Raw genomic sequence first — 18,830 nt, 5'->3', positions numbered from 1 at the left:
AAAGCATGACAGCTTACTAACCGACTAAACAACTAACCAACGAGGTGGACGTTTGCACCGAGCATCTCCACACAGGAGTCCAGTTTGTCACCTGCCTTATCATCTAAACCACATCAAGGAAAGGAGAAGACAGCCTGTTAGCCATGGAGGGAAACGTACAGCAGCAGCAGAAAACGACTCCTTTAGCTCGGGAACTGACGAGGATATTTAACAACTACAACAAGCACTCCATCCAGCTGAAGAAGAACCTGAAGGAGACTCACGCTTTCTTCCGGGAAATTAAGCAAAACTACAGCAACGCCTGTGCATCCACCATAAGCCTGGACTCTCTGGAGGCAGGTAGGTTTGAACACACGCTGCAACAACATCCCTGTGATGCCCTTAAATGCCACTCTGGCTAACCCTGTTCACAGCATCTAATATGATTGCCAAAATAATCCCATCTATAGACACTTCTGTATCCTGAAGGAGGAAAACAAGCAAAAAGAACTAACAAGTTGCTGCTGCCAAGTGATTACTCCACCAACACGCAGCCTGAAAAAATCCATTCATTAGGGTCACAGAAAACTAAAGAGATTAAACCCCCTCTGAAAAGCATGAGCAGACTAAGTGCACCAAATATGCTGAGATTTCTGCACCCACCAGCCGGGCCAGTGCCTTGGATCTTGTCTTTTGCATGAGCTGAGCCTTGTGTCTCTGTGGCTCCTGCTTTTAGACCGTGGACACATTTTGATTGAGACTGGTTCATGAAATGTTTATGTGCACAACCTTTTATGGGTTTTGTGAGATGATTCAGATACCGCCTTCTATGAAACATTGATTAAACACGCTGGAGTGATGGTATGCTGCGATGGCTCACATCTTCAGAAAGGCCTGCTTGATCTGAGGTGGTGTCCTGCACGCTAAGAAAGCTAAAATCATTTACCTCAGCGGTGAATCAACAATGTTAAGCTAAAGAGCAGCTGTAAAATCGTACCTTAGCACATCTATTCACCTACGAACTCGATTCATCCAGTAAATGTCTTGTTCTCTGGACAAAAATGGGTTTAGGAGGTTGTGATGGTGTCGTATTGGCTATACACAGATCTGCACATTTCTGTCTGGAGCTACAGGCTTTAAGTACGTCACGTTAGGTCAAGTGTTGAGGTCAGGAGAGGAATGGCGGGTTAAGGGTTTCAATAAAACCATGTTAATGTGGCAAAGACATGCAGTGGTGTTTGAATGTGAAGTAGGCCTTTGCTGCTCAGCCCTCTCTTTGTTATATAACTCTTTTAGACTGTGACTCAGCAACACCAAGGATTATGTCTGATACCCGCAATAATAAGAGTGAATTGGTTCTTCGCTTTGTGCTCCACATTTTAGGGCTGGATCTTGAAATATTAACCCAAACGCTATCAGATACCAAATGACTGAACATCTTTAGTGTAGAACAGTAACTGACTGCATATTCTGAGAATGACAGTCGTATAGAATAGAATAGAATAGAATAAAACTTTATTGATATAGTATACAGAGGACAGCGTATCCTGTCCGTGCTTACAGTGCTCACCAAGAGTTCCTACAAAACTCACTATTTTTAATTGGTTTTAGAAGTACAAGTTCTGTTCTCAGTCCACCTAACAGAGTCTTGCACCACTTTCTGTCCCCTCCATTCGCACAGGCCAGCTTAGCTGCATCTCTTTTCCTGCTCATGAAGAAGAGTTCCTCCGCAACACCGTGGGTGCTGCTCCGTACATCCTGGTGCTGGGTCAGGACTGCGCTGCCCGCTACCAGCTGCTCAACTGCCTCCTGGGGGAGAGGCTGCTGCCACTGGGCCCTGAGGCTGGAGAGGCTTGTGAAGGAGTCCAGGGCACTGTGTGCAAGAGGCGGAAGCTGTGTTTCACCCATGGGAGGCAGACACGGCTGAGCTTGGCACTGCCTGGCCAGTATGAGCTTGTGCACCAGTTGGCGGCTAACCGCGGCCGCTGGGATACAGTTCCCAGGGAGGACCTGGAGATCCACGAGGAATGTGAGGACCCAGCACACAGGCTAGCGGAGCTGGAGATCACACTGCATCATCCACTGCTTCAGGTAGGCCCCGGATACGGTTCTGAATCTGCTCTGTCAGTACCACATATGGTTTAAATTAGGAGTTTGACACATCCTGTTTTCTGTGGTAGTCGTCCTCGGTGCCATTCATTTGTTTGTTCTTCATAAACTTTGACTCCGTTGTTCAAAGGACTGAGGTGAATTCTTTCAGGTGAAACGTAGGCCTGTACGTGGTCCTCCATTTGGTCTGAATGTGGAAATACTTTAAGAAAAAATTACATGTTTATTTAAAAAAAAAAGTCATACTGTGATAATGCTTTACTCATTTTAGTGTTTTTCAAAACAAAAAAATAGTGAAAAAAAATAGAAATAGTCTTTGATTACAACTTATGAAATTAAATAATTTACTGCTCTCATTTATTATTTTAAATGAAATATTTTGGAATTTAAAAAAGAAAAACAGATCAAGACACAGGAAGGTGTCACATTTGGCTCTGGCACGGTGTAAGAGGCATTTTTCCTGTTTTTCCATTTCATTAAACTAAACAATTAAATCAGGAAAATAATCAATATATTGATAAACATTAAATAAATTAACTATAATAGCACCCTTGGTAATGTTTAATGAAAGTATTCTCTTGTCTTATAAGAGCTTTTATTTTGCCAACGTTGTGATATTGAGCTACTTTGTTTTAGATTTATTAGTTTTTATGTTTAAAAAAAAAAAAAAAAAGTTGGCATCTAATTTTGCTAATTTAAGTCACGGTGTGCTGGACAGTGAAATGAATCAAAAGTCCTTTGAGGATTTCATATGGAGCCGCTTTAATTCTGTGTTTATATTTTGTGGGATGGCATTTCCTCCTGTAGAAAAAAAAAAGATGGAAATATTTGTTCTTTTCATCGTTGTCTCTCGCTTGAACTCGCCTTTGCTCACGTGGCTGAGCTCACAAACAGATTACTGAGCAGAGCTGATTATTTGCTGTGTTGTTCAGTGTTTTGCTTTGTGCTACTGTTCAGGGATACGCTCTTTTACAGTCATGTTGAGCTGCTGAGCTGCTGAAGTTACGTGGACACAGGAAGAAATGTTGGGACACGTTGTTGTGGTCGTGCCGGTCTTCAGCCAGTGTGACCTGAAAATTTCAGTATCTTGTTGGAGTGAAATGATTCAGCATGGTGTCGAGATTGTAGTCACTCCTTGTCATGTGTGACACAAGGAAATTAGTCTGTAATCGTTTGGACCGAGGCCCCTCAGCGAGCATCACACAGCCTCAGAAACTAGGCCTAGTTATGCCTCAGCGCAGCCCACCCGCCCAGCCCCCTTACGTAATGCCGCTGGTCTGGTGCGATTCACATGACTAGGTCATGTAAAAAAAAAAGTCCCAAACCCTTTGCTGTGATAAAATTACCCTGGTTACCGCTTAACTCTGGGACACTGATTGTTCATGTCGCCTCCAAAAGTACTTAAAAAAAACCCATTTACACAGATGCTTTGATTTGCATTTTCAAAGTATGTCTTTGTGACAGAAGGACTCCCAACACTGAGAGTCGAGGCTCATTCATTTTGTAGAATAACTTAATCAGAGTTATTTTTTGATAGATTTAAGTTTGAATGCTTTTGTCATTGCTGTTTAAAGATCCACCAGAACCTCTGAAGTGAAACAGACAGCCCCTGGAGGGGAAAAACAGCACTAACAAAGGCTATTACTCCTCTATTCATTTCCACGTATGCCTGAAAGGCGTCGGATCTCCAGTCGCTTTTTGGTTCAGAACCTCTGTGACTCCAGACCTTCAGAGGTTATTATTTGTAATGATACAAATCTGATCATAGATTAAAGACACAAGGACCAGCGTGATCTTGCATTGCTTGTACATGAAGTCTCTCTTTTAACTGGACTTAATAAAATGAAATCTTCTTTCATTAGCCAGGCAATAGACATGGCTTTGTCACAAACTAAAGCGGTGTGTGCCGCCGTGCTTTATGTCCCTGCTGAATGAATAAGAGATTACCGTGTTTGCTTAGGGGTAAATGAAGGCACAGAATCTCTCTGCTCGCTGTGGTATTCACACACTCCTGCCATAGTCACAGCAGCCTGCTTCAGAGGCCAGCAGATGAGAACCAACTTGCTAATTAGCCTTTTTTTTTTCCAACCTGGAGTTTACTGTTGCCTCCCACCTCCACTTAACACACAGTCTAACAGCGAGGACGTAAAGGGTGCTAACCTGCCACCATGTTTCTAAAATGCTTTTGACCTACATATGCTGCTGTGTTTATTGCTGGAGCTCCACAGGTTCCCATGAGACAGGCTGCTTCTTAACAAAGGACTGTGATATTAGCAGTCACCCTTAAAATATGCTAATAGAAGACAATCTCTGACATTTGTGTTCAGCGCGTTGCTTGTAGAAGTTGGTCAGACTCAAACGGCTGCTTTTTGAAGACGTGAAAAACAAAACTTCAAAATATCTCTCAGACATTCTGTCGAAGGGTTGTTGTTGAAAACCGGCTGCATTAAGGCAACTCAAACATTGTATTGATTTTGATTGGTTGTGAACAAATGTTTGCAGGCTATCTTTGTTCCAGAGAGCCTGCTCAGACGGGCTCGCCTCTTGTTACTTGGAGACAGGACTGACTGTCTCCTTTGTCTAGCTGTTGGTCATTTCTGCCTCTTTTTTTCTAGCTGTCGTTTCCCCGTCGTGGTCTCCCTCTCAAGCTCCCCGAGAGTCTATTTTTGTTAAGGTTGTTATATATTAAAGGTTAAGAAAACCTTTCTGCTCGTGTAATTTTTCTTCCCTGTCGCAGACATTCCCAAGACTGCCGCAAATATTAATGTGTTATTCTGTGTTCAGAAATAGAGGGAGCATGTGATGTGTGTGGATATGTTTTCTTCCTTTGCAGTGAAATCCTTTCCACATCTCGTGGCATGAATTTGTTTAAAAAATGTTCCTCAAACACTTTGTACAGCAGGAGACGTAGTTTGCTGTGAGGGAATGGTCATCTGCAGGTTAAAGGGCCGATTCTTTTAAACATGCAGACAAAACACAAACCTCGTTTATATTTTGTGCTGTTGATAGAAACAGCTGAGTTGTCCAAAGCGAGTTCTCTGCATGACTCAGACCAACATTTTACTCTTGTTTTTTTTTAAACCTGAAGTATCTAAATGCAGAAACAAGGCATGACCACCCTCTGAACCCCCAATCAGTTTCTGGGCATTTATTCAACAAACGTTACATTTCTTCTCAAGTTCCAAGATTAAAAAACAAAAAACAAAATATGGAATTCCAGTTACCAATACAGGAAAGAACTGATCTGAAAAAATTGGTATTGTCATGTGACTGTCACAGTTGGGTCTCCAATGGCCTCACAGTTGCACCAAGGAGCGCAGAATTTCTGTTTTTTGATAAGGGCTGCAAGGTGGTTCGGTGGTTAGCACCGTCGCCTCGCAGCCAGAAGATCGCCGGTTTGCGTCCCGGTGAGGACACCTGTGGAGTCTCCATGTTCTCCCCGTGCAGCGTGGGTTCTCTCCGGGTTCTCCGGCTTCCTCCCACAGTCCAGAAACATTCTGAGGTTAATTGGTGATTGTAAATTGTCCGTAGGTGTGAATGTGAGTGTGCTTGGTTGTCTGTCTCTAAGTGTAGCCCTGTGATAGACTGGTTACCTGTCCAGGTGAACCTGCCTTCACCCTGAGTTAGCTGGGATAGACTCCGCCCCCCATGACCTTAGTGAGGATTAAGGTGTAGAGATGATGGATGTTCTTTGATAACGGTTAAATCTTGGCAAATTTTTTAATGAGACACGTTCTGTGATTTTGATGAGGCGTCACATATTTAGTTGGATCGAAATGTCTTGTCACAGGTGAGTTGTTCAAGGACCATCGGAAAGTTGGAAGTGTCTTAGCTCCCTGTTCCACTGCTGGGTCGGACAGAACATTTGAACACTTTTGAATTCTCTAAAAGGTTGTGAATGGCAACCTGAAATCTACAGACTGAGGCGACAAGGGAACCGGCTTACAAGTCGTTGTGTGATGAGACAAGAACCAAAAGAAATATTCTGTGCGGGGAAATAACCACGAGCGTACAGTTCCTGTAAGAGACTCGTTCCCTGCCAACAAATCCCCACATCCTCGTCATCTGTCTTTGGTTTGGTGCTGCTCAGGTGGTGAACAGCGGGTTTATCACAGCTGTTTTTTTCTCGTCATCGCTGCCCGCTATGGCCGAAACTGTACTGATGAGAACAGTTAGAGGAACAGAAGCCGTAAATGTGTGACCCATTAAACCACAACAGTGATCTGAAAGATGTTTGAATGCTCCACAGAGCTGCAGAGTCAAGAAATGCTATTTTCTCCCAATGACGTCTTTGACATGACAAATAGTGATCTGATTTATTGTCACTGTAAATTCTAATAATTAACGAGGCTTTAATTTTAATTTACCTCTGTTATTTGTTGCCTGGTGACAGAATTAAAGCAAATCTTTTACAAATAGACCCAGTGGCGACCTCTCAGCTGTGTCTTTATGGCTGGATTTCACTTGCAGTAGTAAATACGTTTTTGTTTCATTCAAAAAATAATTTGTCGTAATACACATCAGCCTGAAATACGTGTAACATTCTTGTGGTCTGTTTGTGGTTTAATCCTCAGGAAGCGAAGGTCATGGTGGTGCCTTGCCCAAGTGTCCAGCCGACAGAGGAGGCCTTGGAAGACTGCACTCGCAACGTGATCCCTGTCATACTCTACGCCATCAACCAGGACTCCCTAAGCACAGAACAGGTGGCTGAGCTCTGGAAGGTTAAAGAGATGCTCTCCTTTCCCATCTGTTTTGTTCGTATCCCTGACACCATGCCAGCAGCCTCCCCAGAACCCGGCCGCCGTGCAGAGAAGGAGAAGGAGAGGGAGAAGAGCGCCCTCCATAAGCAGCTGCTCTCCCTCGGCTTCCTAAACAGTCCGACAGGAAACTGTTCCTGCGGTGCCCCTACGCAGATGCCCACCCCGGGCGCCAAACCCCAGAGCATGCTGGGCGAAGCTTTTGAAAGACTGCATCGGCTGCTGGTGCCATTTACTCGCCAAGTGCTTCAGAACCAGCAGGTGGAGGCTGCCAACCTGCTCAACGGGCTTCACTGTCGATGTCTAGATCTTTTCATTAATCAGGTCAGAGGATGCTGTTTCCCAGCACCATTCATCTCAGTGTATATCTGCACGTATAGGTTTACTGCTTCATACTCATGGGAATGTTGTTTCTGCCGCTACATGAACTGTTTGGTCTCAGCGTGTTATGACCCTGTATGCTCCAGAAAAAACACCAACAGACCTTTGTCCTCCCCGCTCCGCTTCCCCGCAGGCCTTTGACATGCAGAGGGACTTGCAGATAACACCCCGCAGGCTGGAGTACACCCGTGAGAAAGAGGCTGAACTCTTCACCTCTCTTATGGCCATCGCTAATCGCAAACAGGAAGAGATGAAGGAGATGATTGTGGAAACACTCAGCAGCATGAAAGAGCAGTTGCTGGAAGATGCTGCCAACCTGGAGTTTACAGGTTAGTAAGCAAGCACCCTGGACAGATGCCACACGGCAGGGGCAGGGTTTTCCTTCTCTGGTTTATCAAGAGTTTTGGTGATATCAAGGCAGCTGTTATCTCTACCACTTTGCGAGTGATGGAATGCACGTAACGTCGGCAGAGTAGTAAGGACAGAGGAGATTTGTACATCAGAAGAAGCTTGTTTATATCACAACAGAGGTTTAGATTTCTGCAAGTCAAGTCTGGCCAGATAGTACCTAAAAGAAACAAAGAAGGGGAAGTAAAACTAATACTTCACACTTGAGAAAATATCACCGCAAGGCTCAGTGGAGCACAAAACCAGTATTGCCTGAACTGTGCCCTGCCTACACTACATTAGTACATTTCATTTGTAATTGTAATTTAAAGGTATTTAACTCGATGTTTTGACATTTTACTGCGGCGTGTGGTCTGCAAAGATGTTTTTTTGATTTCTGTGACATTGACACTGGTGCTGTCAAACCTTTTAAAATATTAAAAGAGCTTTTGATGTGTTAATCACATCCAGAGGTAGAACAATACATGGTTTTGCCAGTGAGAACAATCAAACTTTTTCTTCACACATTTTTCAGACCTGACAAACTATTAAATGTATTCATTCATAAGGTCAGAGTCTTTGACCACAGATGGCCATACAGGGTTTGCATTCAGCGCAGCAGTGGACGGACTGTACCGTGAAAACGTTGACTTTCTCTTCAGACAAAAGCCACATTCACAGTTCAAGGATGTCATTGCAAATTTTGTGTTAAATTGAGCCCCTGTTTGATGAGATTATGTCATTTCTTATTCCACCAGATTTATTTTTGACTCCTTAGATATACACAATTATAACCGAAGAACCTTTCAGTATGGAGGCTGTTATGGATATTAAATTAGGAGGATGTTCTGCTTTTACAAATTTTGTTTTAGATTATAGGACGTAGAAAGTTCGCCGTTAGATCCCATCGAATTGGACTCTGATTTCACAGTTGACACTCAAGAACAACCAAATGTGTGCTTTATTTATTTTGCTCGTACATCCTCAAGTTATTCAGGAAAACAGGAAAAGCTTTTCTCTTCGTTATGTTTCCATTAGAGTAGACTGACACCCAGACTGAAGCCTGCTCAGACTGTTTTTGTCTCGTTTTGCTTAGATCGGTGACATGAAGCAGACAGCTGACTTGTCTTCGCTGGCCAGGAGTTTGGCGTTTGCAGCCTTCATTACTCAAAGCCTGTTTCTGTACTGTCTTTAGACTCTGTTTAGATTGAAGGGACATGGCTGAGCCAGCTGTATTTCGCAAGCTGCCTTCAACATTTGGCACTGTGTGACTCAATAGTTCCAAGCAGCTGAGGGGAAAAAAAACAACTTTCACTGGCTATTGTCTTCTGCTTCCTTTTGGTTAATCCTTGTGGACATGTTGAAGGACAACATTTTCTGGGTTGAAGAGTAATATCCAACACAGGTGCTGTTACATTGCTATATGGTTTTTCTTTAAACCCCGTCCTACACAAACAGGCCCTTTGCCACCAAAACATGAAACTAGTTTTAACAGAAAGGCATCAAGACACTCTGTGGTCTTTGTTTTTCTCAGTTTTCATTTAGTGTTTCTCATCAGAATTTCTGTTTGTACCTCAGAGGTCATAAAACCCATGTTTACATCCCAGCAGTTCTCTTTTTCTCCATCTTTACTGGCACATTCGTGTATCTCGGTGACTTCCTGGCACTATGTACATCTGCTTCCTTATGCGGGAGCACAACAACAACAACCCTCAGAACTGAGACTCACTTGTAAAACCGTTGCTCAAAAGATATACCAGTAGCTGAAAAGTACAGACAATGCCGGTCTGTCGATGGAGTCGGCTCGATTTTACTTTCTTTACAACATACAGCTCCTTGTTTCGGATTGGGAAGCTTCACATGCAGCGTGGATGTTTTTGATATTCGAACTGCATTGAACGTTGTTGTTAGGTCAGCCGTTCACAAACTGTGGGGGGGAAAAAAAGGAGAGGAGCTAAGAGGACTGAATGTGATGTATTGATATTTTAATCTGATTTCACTAATGATCAGTGTAAAGTTGCTTTATTTACTCCAGAATAATACTAGCGGTACATTTGCACCTTACCACATCTACCTGCTGCCTGTGTTCTTAGATAACATGTTTTGCAAAGCACAGTTGCTATCATCTTAATGTAGTGATGGAGAGATAATGAGCATTTAGGTGTGTTATCAGTGCTGGTTATTTAAAATGTTCTTCAGTAAACACCTCTTCAAACAAGATAAACAGAGTACTAGTGGTATAGAACCCCTCCAGAGGCAGTTTATGGACAAACATGTGCCAAGTCTCTTAAAACAAAGCGTCATTAACTTGATGAACTATTTTCTCTCCCCTGCAGATATCATTGTAACAACTAACGGAGAGCCTGTTACGTCCAAGGAGATCAAATCCTGCATCCACCAGATACAGGAGCTCATCGTGGTCCGTCTGAACCAGGCTGTGGCCAACAAGCTGATCAGCTCTGTGGACTATCTGAGGGAGAGCTTCGTAGGAACCCTGGAGCGATGCCTCAACAGTCTGGAGAAGTCCAACTTGGATTCCTCTGTTCACAACATTACGTCGAATCACCTCAAACAGGTGGGCAGCAGTTAGTGAAAAAGAGAAAACCTGTTCAGTGCAAACATGCTGTAAATGTCAATAGTCTAATATCTGTAAAAATGTCATGTGTGAGCTGCTGGATTTTATTTAAACTGGAGGGTAAAACGGTAGAAACAATGGTTGTTAATTTTATATGTGTAGAGGTTTTTTGTTTATATTTTAAATGCAGTTTAGGGACTGATTGAATTGTGTGATACAGTGGAATAGCAGTGGAATAGCAGTGGTATAGCGCTACAGGCCCGTGTACTGACCCACACAGCCTTTGAACGCTGATGGTGGATGCACACGTGGTCACATTCATGTTACAGTAGATGTACTACAGGGTAGACTTAGACTTTATTGTCCTCAGGGGGAAATTCTTTTCCACAGACCAGCCCTTGACTTCCATCTCATAACATGACAATACAAACTACACAGAATCCCACATGAGGGTACACAGACAGAATAACATTTCAACACAAAGTACAACATGAAATAGTATGAAAGACATGACAATGTAGTACAGGGATGCTCCGCGGGGAACCTGCTGGTTTATGCAAACAGTCGCATTAAAAAGCCCACAGAGCTCCCGTGGATGTTTCTACAAGGCTTGTTGTTTTTTTACAGTCACAGAATGAGCTGCAGCTCCTTGTCAGTGATTATTCCTGATCTGTAACAAGCACTAAAAACCTACTGCTTTCCACTCCAAGCACAGTGGATGGATTTCTATATGTCCAGAGAATTCAGACTTTGTATTTGGACAACAGTGATGGAAGACCCTACTTACATTACAGCTATTATTGGGGAATTGTAAAGGTGCTGATGAAGAGGAACCTCTTCGCACAAGCTGTCCTCAAAACAAGCTTTGAGTGTTAGAGGTGTTCAAATTTCCATCAAATGAGCCCTGCTGGGGAAAGATCAAATTGGCCTTCCTACAGCACGCTTCTTTTCTTTATTATTCATTTGTAAGAAAAAAAATCAAAACAAAAACTTCAAATGGAGTCAGATGAACACACAACAGAGTGGAGGAACAGGATGGTTTTCTCGGTCGTCACAGGCCTCCAGACTGATAGCACTGTTCACCGTTGTCTCGAACGGTGTGTTTTTCTGCATCTTTACTTCATTTTCTTTGCTGCCACAGTTATTGAATGCTGCCTATCACGTGGAAGTCACCTTTCATTCAGGATCCTCTGTCACCAGACTGGTGTGGGAGCAAATCAAACAGGTCAGTCTCTCAAAACATCCATCACAGGCGTTGTGAAAATACACAGAGATGGATGACTTCTGAAAAGTTAAAACGTATTCTCCTCCTCTTCTCGACTCCCTCGCAGATAATCCACAGGATAACGTTTGTGAATCCTCCTGCCATCACTCCAGAGTGGAAGCGTAAAGTAGCCCAGGATGCCATAGAGAGTCTCAGCGCCGCTAAACTGGCCCGAAGCATCTGCTCTCAGTTCAGAACCCGGCTTAACAGCTCCCACGAGGCCTTTGCAGCATCTCTGCGCCAGGTTAGCGTCTTCTCTTTTTACTGCCTCTTTTTTATTTTAACTCTTGACGTTCACTTTCACTTGTGCTCTTTGTGATTCATTCATCTCAAAGTCATTCTTGCTACCTTCAAACCACTCTTGGTTGTAAAGAGACGCTCTGATTACAGAGGCTTCAACAGGACTTTCACTCTAAGCTGCTGACAGACATATTTGTATTGATCATTTCTAACCTACTCCTCCTCCACCGTTAAGTTAGTGAACCTATAAATCGAGAGACCAACTGTAGGGGTAGGAACTCTGTAGGGCTTTTAAAATGGTGAATACAGCAGTGTTTAGGTTGTTTGGGCAGGATTGGCGAACACATTTGTCTGATTTGTTTTGACTTTTTCATGCATAGAGGAAATGATCTTAACTCCCACCAGGTAACATCTAACATAAAGCCTTGGTTCTTTAGCATCAGCAGCTGTTGTGAGCTTTGGTGTTTTCTCACACACACTGAAGGAGGAAGCTCAGGGAATATCCAGTTGCATTGATTTCCTGCTGATTCACCCGAATGGTTCGAAAGCCTCGGCAGCTACTGTATCAGCGGTATGTGGGAGCGCTGTGGGCTTTTAATTGCACAGCTCGTGGTTCAGCGATTTATTACTCTTTTATTGCTTTGCCTTCTAACCCCCACGATACAAATGGTGGCAATGTCCCTCCCTGGAAGTCCCTGACGAATCGGTTTCAATCAAAATGCCCCTGATGATATTTATCACATGACGGACTGCGTGGGCCACATCACTGACGACATTTTCATGCTCACTAGTTCTTTACTGTTGATGCAATTACAGAAATACAGTGACGGTTTTAAAGAGGGGGTTATTCTGGGGGATGCTTTTTAGTGTTTTTTTTTTGGCTTTATCTCACTGACTGATTAAGTGCAAACAAGTCAACCGAAGATGATACATCAGTCACATTCCTGTTGTTATAGCAAGTAGGGCATCGATGAACAACAGAGATTAAAACCGTGTCTTGCAGTATGTTGGTCTGTGACATTTAGAAAAGCAAATGTAAAGTGTACTTTAAAGTATGGGGGGGCGGGCAGAAGAAGGTTTCTCTGTGTACTCAGCACTGTATGTGAGCCCCCCAGGTCGTGACAATGTGATGCTAACAGCCCGACAGTGAGCGGTGAGAGGACTGTTGGTGGTCTCCAACATCTCCAGACCCTGGTTGAGAGATGCTGCATGTGAGGGATGCTGCTTTCGGATGAGAGCGGATCATGCACAGCGTTCATAGTTTTAGTTGTGCATTTTCAGATAAATAGACAAACACTTACTTGACCACCGAATTGCGTTTTTTACATCAAGACCAGGCAGTTATTTCACAGTAGCTCATGCCTTTTTGACAACCTTTAGATCTTTTTCCTTTAATTACATTAAATGAATTATTTACATCCACTGGAGAGTCTAGTCTACCTTTAGTTGAGGGTCATTGCTTGCCAAGCTGCCTTGTGTTTGGAATATGAACACATTCTGCATACTTAGTTGAGCAAATACCTCATTTCAAGTTATTAACATACAATAGTTTAAGTGACAGTAGTTTGCTACTTTGGTAGTCGTGCCCGATAGAAAGTGAACATACAAGAGAACACGATGTTCAACCCTCTCGTTAAAAAAAACAGATCAACGAGCAGCTCTGTGCTGCAACAGGACGGATCGTAGAGCTCAAAAACATTCTATTTGCACTTTTGGTACAATAGAGAAATGTTTGCCAGTCATTTATTTTTATGCTGCTTTCATTTGCTAAAGATGAAGAGTTTCATTGTTGATTGTTGTTGTGCTTTCTGATTGGTTCAAATGTACAACAAGCTGCTTCTGCTTCTCAGTTAATTGGTTGAAGCTGTTGAGACCAAAAAGCATCGTAGTTTATCACCAATGTTGCTTTGGCTCTGTCTGTTTGTTAAAACATGCGTCAACTCGGGGCATCTTCACGAAGTAGCTGGAATATAAAACCTCAGACTTCGGAGGCTGATATGAAACACAAGGCATAGAGGCTGCACTTGCAGGCAGCTTCACAAAATGAAATGTAATTGTTAACAAATGAGATCAGTCGTTTAACATTTCTTAATGCTAACCATGAGACGTTATGCCATGTGTTGTGTTTGCAGCTGGAGGAAGGGCACACAGGCCGTCTGGAGCGCACTGAGGACCTGTGGCTGCGTGTGAGGAAGGATCACGCCCCTCGGCTGGCCCGCCTGTCTTTGGAGAGCCGCTCCCTGAGGGATGTGCTGCTGCACGGTGAGTCACCACAAAAATACTCCCATTATCCACACACAGCCAAAGTTAAGCTCACAGTGTGCTGCTGCAAAATTGGGCCTTCTTTAAAATGTGTAAATCATAACTTTTGCCCACAGCCATTTGTGTCTCTGGCATTAAATAATGTTTCGACGAGACACCAGACCCACCAGACTGCTGTGTGGTCAAGTTCAGTTGAATTAACAATTCTTAGGATTGTGTCTGCTCCTGATTCCTCAAAGTCACAGAAAAACATTCAGCACATGAATGTAGAAACAGTCAAACTCTGACATATTTCCTCCTGCACAGTAAAGGTCAAACAATATGCGTCAGAACACATTTATAAGGCAGGGAGGTGTCTCGAAAGCTGGGAAATCTGATGTCGGACTGTCAAAGTTCAACTACTCATTGTAATCATTGTAAACAAATGTACACAAACCTGTGATTAGTAAACTTAAGCTTTTTAACTCTACAAGTTCTGCGTACGTCTTCTTTTGCTGTGAGTGACTCCGTTGTTTTGTCACAGGCAAGCCTAAGCTCGGCAAAGAGTTGGGTCGGGGCCAGTATGGAGTTGTGTACTTGTGTGACAGTTGGGGCGGACACTACCCATGTGCTCTGAAGTCAGTGGTACCGCCTGATGACAAACACTGGAACGACCTGGCTTTAGAGTTTCACTACACAAGGTGAGTGCGGAAACCATTACACACGTTTCTCAAGAAAGATCACACAAAACAGACGCAGGTACAAAATGCAGCACTAGCCACAGCTGGCAGCATTGTTCTGATTCTCAAGAGGTGTGTGTGTGTGTGTTTCAGAGGCAGAACTCCACCCAGGTTATAAAAACATTATTGTGACTGTTGAAGCCTCGAGGCTCTTCTGCTGCTCGTCAGCGTGTAGTTAAAAGTGACAGTGTGTTATGAATGCTCGTCTGCTCCATCTGCCATTAATCTGAGGAATGCAGAACTTTCTAAAACTTTGCCGGGGCAGCCTTAATGTGAACGAACAGGACTCATTTCAGGATAACTGAATAATCCACGGTTGAGTGACTGAAGTGTTTTTGTTTTGGGTGTGTGCTGCTTCAGGTCCCTGCCCAAGCACGAGCGGCTGGTCGACCTGCACGGCTCTGTGATCGATCACACGTACGGAGGCGGATCCAGCATCGCCGTGCTGCTCATCATGGAGCGGCTGCACAGAGACCTCTACGCCGGCCTGAAGGTGACCTGATGAAGCAGCGAGGAGCGATGGACTTGTTTTACAAGAACACCGTTGTAATCTTCCATCTTGCTCTTCTCCACCAGGCTGGTTTATCGCTACGGGAGAGACTTCAGATTGCTCTGGATGTGGTGGAGGGGATCCGTTTCCTGCACGGTCAAGGTCTCTTACACAGAGACATAAAGCTAAAAAATGTTCTGGTAAGTTCAGACCAGCGACCAGTTCTGGAGTCAGTGACAACACCTAGTATCATCGCTGGTAGGATGGACTGATGCATCACTAAACTGTTGATATTACTCGACATAAACCTCTTAAAAATCTAAATATCTACTGTTATTGTGGACTAACATCACCTGTCAAATAAACCATGTGGTCTGTTAAATACAGTTTATTATCATACCCTCAGTCCAGGATGGAGTTATGACTGTATCCGGGTTATTCCAGGAAGCGGGCTTCAAGATTAACGTATCGAAGTGTCCGCAGCGATAGAGCACTCAGGAAATTGTGTCTGTGTGACGAAAAACATGGGTTTAAAGCCAAAATGGGAATGTTTTCACAAGACCAACGGGACAGTTTCTGTGAAGATCAAGAAAGGTTTATTCAAACGGAGCTTTATGGTTTTGCTTCAGTGACATTTCACCTTTGTCGATATGAAAGCCTGCCCATCAGTGAGAGTTGTTTCCTTAAATCAGAGGGTCTACAGAGGATGAACTTATCCTGATTCACTAGCTGTTAATAACTCAGTGATCAGATCTCAGGTGAGCAGGTAGCTGACAAACACCAACACGTTGCCTTCTGCGGCTGATAATCTGCCACAGCTGACCGACGCTCGGCCCGTGAGCCGTGACCGACCGCGACTTTAAACAGGCGAAAGTTGTTCCTGAAATCATCGTTGGGGAATTTCATTATGACAAAAACCAGGATCATGACTTTATTCTATGACAGTAAACGGGCTGTTTTACTGGAGGCTGTACAGGAAGTGATTCAGGACTTTGATATTTTCTGATTATAAACGGGATATTCTGTAAAGCGGTGTGACATTAAGTGGGCAGCACTGTGTCTGCATGTTACTCATGTGCTTTATTAAGATTCAGTCAGCTGGGATGATGGGGAACAATCAGCATCTGCCTCAGAACAGTAAAAGCCGACACGACTCCATCAGTGTTCTGTTTGTAAAAGCACAAACTTTAATGGAAAAAAGTTTTTATTTCATATACCGACTGGATCACTTGAGCTCAGCCACTGGCCAAGATGCAGAAAACCGTTTATTTTGTGTCTAGAGTCTCGAGCGAATGTCATTTCTTACCATCAGAAATTGATTGCAGTGAATCATTTACATGAAATAATACAGCATTGTTGTTGTTGTTGTTTTTTTTCCATTATCGTAAATTAAATTGCTGATGTGATACGATGTGTCAGAGCGCCGCCCCTCCTGGTTTTTACGGTGCACGGTTGTAATTAAAGAATATATTAGAATTCTTCTGACCAGACAATCTCTCTGCTCTTTCTTTTTTTGCAGCTGGACAAACAAAACCGTGCAAAGATCACCGACCTGGGCTTCTGCAAACCAGAGGCCATGATGTCGGGCAGCATCGTGGGAACTCCCATCCACATGGCTCCGGAGCTGTTCACAGGTCCGACCGCTGAACACACGCTTGATGCTTACATCACAGAAGAACTCAAAAACCTGCTCACACTCTTTGTTTGCTGAGGAGGACAGGACTGCTGTGTGATCTTTGACGTGCATAGTTTCATGAGAACAGGATTTTGTAATTACAGCTTATTTGCAGGAATGTCGCACATCAGTCCCTTCAGCTTTTGTCTCTGCTCCGACTCTTCTCCCGACAGGAAAGTATGACAACTCCGTCGACGTCTACGCCTTCGGGATCCTTTTCTGGTACCTGTGCACCGGTTCGGTGAAGCTTCCAGAAGCTTTTGAGAAATGCTCCAGCAAGGACCAGCTCTGGAACAATGTTAAGAAAGGTACGAGGCACTGAGGTCGGTTCATACATGTCTCTGTCTGGAGCCTCGTCAGGGATTCATTTATGTTCTGTGGTGTCCTGGATTCAGGACGAGCACAAAGCTTCTTCGAGGGTTCATGGCTGACAGATTCACGAGTGTAGCCTGACGAATCACACATCTGCTGAGACAGAACACGCTGATTAATCCGTTTGCTCTGATGAATTGGAACTAAACGAGCAAATGCATCAGAATTAGTTTGAACAGAACAAACCGGGTGAGGTGTCAAATCACGGCCGCTCTTGTTTCTGTGGCGCAGATCCTAAATGACGAACAGAATGTACTTGAGGTACAAAAAAGGCCTGTTGTCACCTGTCTGAGGAGCCGCTGCTGTCTGTTGGCTCTTTGCATTTCTGTCGACTTGCAGACGCTCACTCGTGTCCGTGTCGCCCGCAGGTGCCCGACCAGAGCGACTGGCCACCTTCGATGAGGAGTGCTGGCAGCTGATGGAGATCTGCTGGAACGGGGACCCTTCCAAGAGACCCCTGCTCGGCATCGTGGAGCCCAGCCTGCAAAGCATCATGGACCGGCTCTGCAACTGCAGCTCCGAGCAGAAAAGCAGCAGCCTGGAGGACTCAAACTGAAAACACTTCAAACTAACACGTGCACGATAGGAATTCTGATCACAAGCGTTTTGGTCGTATTTATGAAGAAACAGAGCTGAACAAAGTATTCCTGAGAAGCGGGCGGCCGGTGAAAGTGTCCTCCTTGTTCACGCTTGTTGGATTCACGTTATTTATGAGGAGCTGATGCAGACCAGAAGTTTTGCAAATATGTGTGTTTTATTGTTTGTGCTTTGTTTATTTGTATACAAAACTCTACAACATGCTTTCGTCGTAGCTGCAGTGCTAATTGCTACCTTGTCATAGAGATGTTGTTACTAGATGCAAATTGTTTTAAAACATAGTCCGTCCCCAGTATTATGAAAAAAATATATAAAAGATTAATTTTAGATTGTATTTAAACTGAACATGTCTGTATCTACACAAATGCGTCTTTTTTTAATAAAAGGATCTGTTACAACGAGGTCGAGTTGGGATTTCTAAATCCAATAGTAACGGTGTCGGTGTTTCCTGGAGGATCCTGTGTTGCATGTTGGTGTTTTATTCAGGCTTCCTCTAGTAAAGCTGGAGCATTTGAAACTTCTTCTACAGTAGAAGTGCAGTTCTTCTAAATCATCCAACACCTAAAGGTAATTTACTAAATAACACATTGCTAATTAAATGTATAATATTTTTATTTATTATTATATGTTGTTAAATGTCTTTTTTTTAACCTTTAAGGACTCGTTGATACATCCCAGATCAGATTATATTTTAGGCATGTGTTGAATGAGTATTTTTCTCTTGCAGAAGCAGCAGAAGCTCAGCAGCCTGGCAGGAAGCAGCGTCAGCACCACCTAGTGAGTGTTTTGTGTCTTGTTCCTCTTCGGTTGTGTTGTTTGGACTCTCATGGATCGCTCACGACATGAAATCCTGCTCAAATGTAAGCAGAATAAATCCTGCTTTTAAAAATGACGCCCTCACCTAAAACTTAGCCTGATCAGTTTAAAAAATAAACCTAAAATGTCTGTTTTGTTGGTGTTGAAAGCACTGGCAGCTACAGAAACAGTCCATAATATTTTTCCTTCACATCACGTGTGACTGAG

General features: G+C 43.5%; 1 protein-coding gene across 1 annotated transcript; it reads left to right on the top strand.

The window, feature by feature from the left end:
* The first annotated feature begins 6 nt into the window (after positions 1–6).
* Positions 7–18,209, top strand: dstyk (dual serine/threonine and tyrosine protein kinase). The gene is made up of 14 exons (XM_008282702.1): positions 7–339; positions 1,661–2,070; positions 6,663–7,169; positions 7,360–7,555; positions 9,950–10,188; positions 11,330–11,413; positions 11,520–11,696; positions 13,825–13,954; positions 14,478–14,634; positions 15,034–15,166; positions 15,250–15,363; positions 16,683–16,797; positions 17,012–17,146; positions 17,579–18,209. Exons 1-14 carry the CDS (start codon positions 144–146, stop codon positions 17,764–17,766), a joined length of 2,781 nt encoding a protein of 926 aa, XP_008280924.1. The 5' UTR covers positions 7–143; the 3' UTR covers positions 17,767–18,209.
* The last annotated feature ends 621 nt before the right edge of the window (positions 18,210–18,830 follow it).

This window comes from Stegastes partitus, unplaced genomic scaffold (genome assembly GCF_000690725.1).
Source record: "Stegastes partitus isolate 25-593 unplaced genomic scaffold, Stegastes_partitus-1.0.2 Scaffold281, whole genome shotgun sequence".
In the NCBI taxonomy this organism is placed as follows: Eukaryota; Metazoa; Chordata; class Actinopteri; family Pomacentridae; genus Stegastes; species Stegastes partitus.
The sequence above is the reverse complement of the archived record's forward strand: the minus strand, read 5'-3'. Positions and strand labels throughout refer to the sequence as shown.

Excerpts from the sequence above, each read along its gene's own strand:
- dstyk (XM_008282702.1), top strand. The coding sequence starts at position 144 with ATGGAGGGAAACGTACAGCAGCAGCAGAAAACGACTCCTTTAGCTCGG. Across the intron at positions 13,955-14,477 it reads GAGGGATGTGCTGCTGCACG|GCAAGCCTAAGCTCGGCAAA; the intron begins GTGAGTCACCAC and ends GTTTTGTCACAG. Across the intron at positions 15,167-15,249 it reads ACCTCTACGCCGGCCTGAAG|GCTGGTTTATCGCTACGGGA; the intron begins GTGACCTGATGA and ends CTTCTCCACCAG.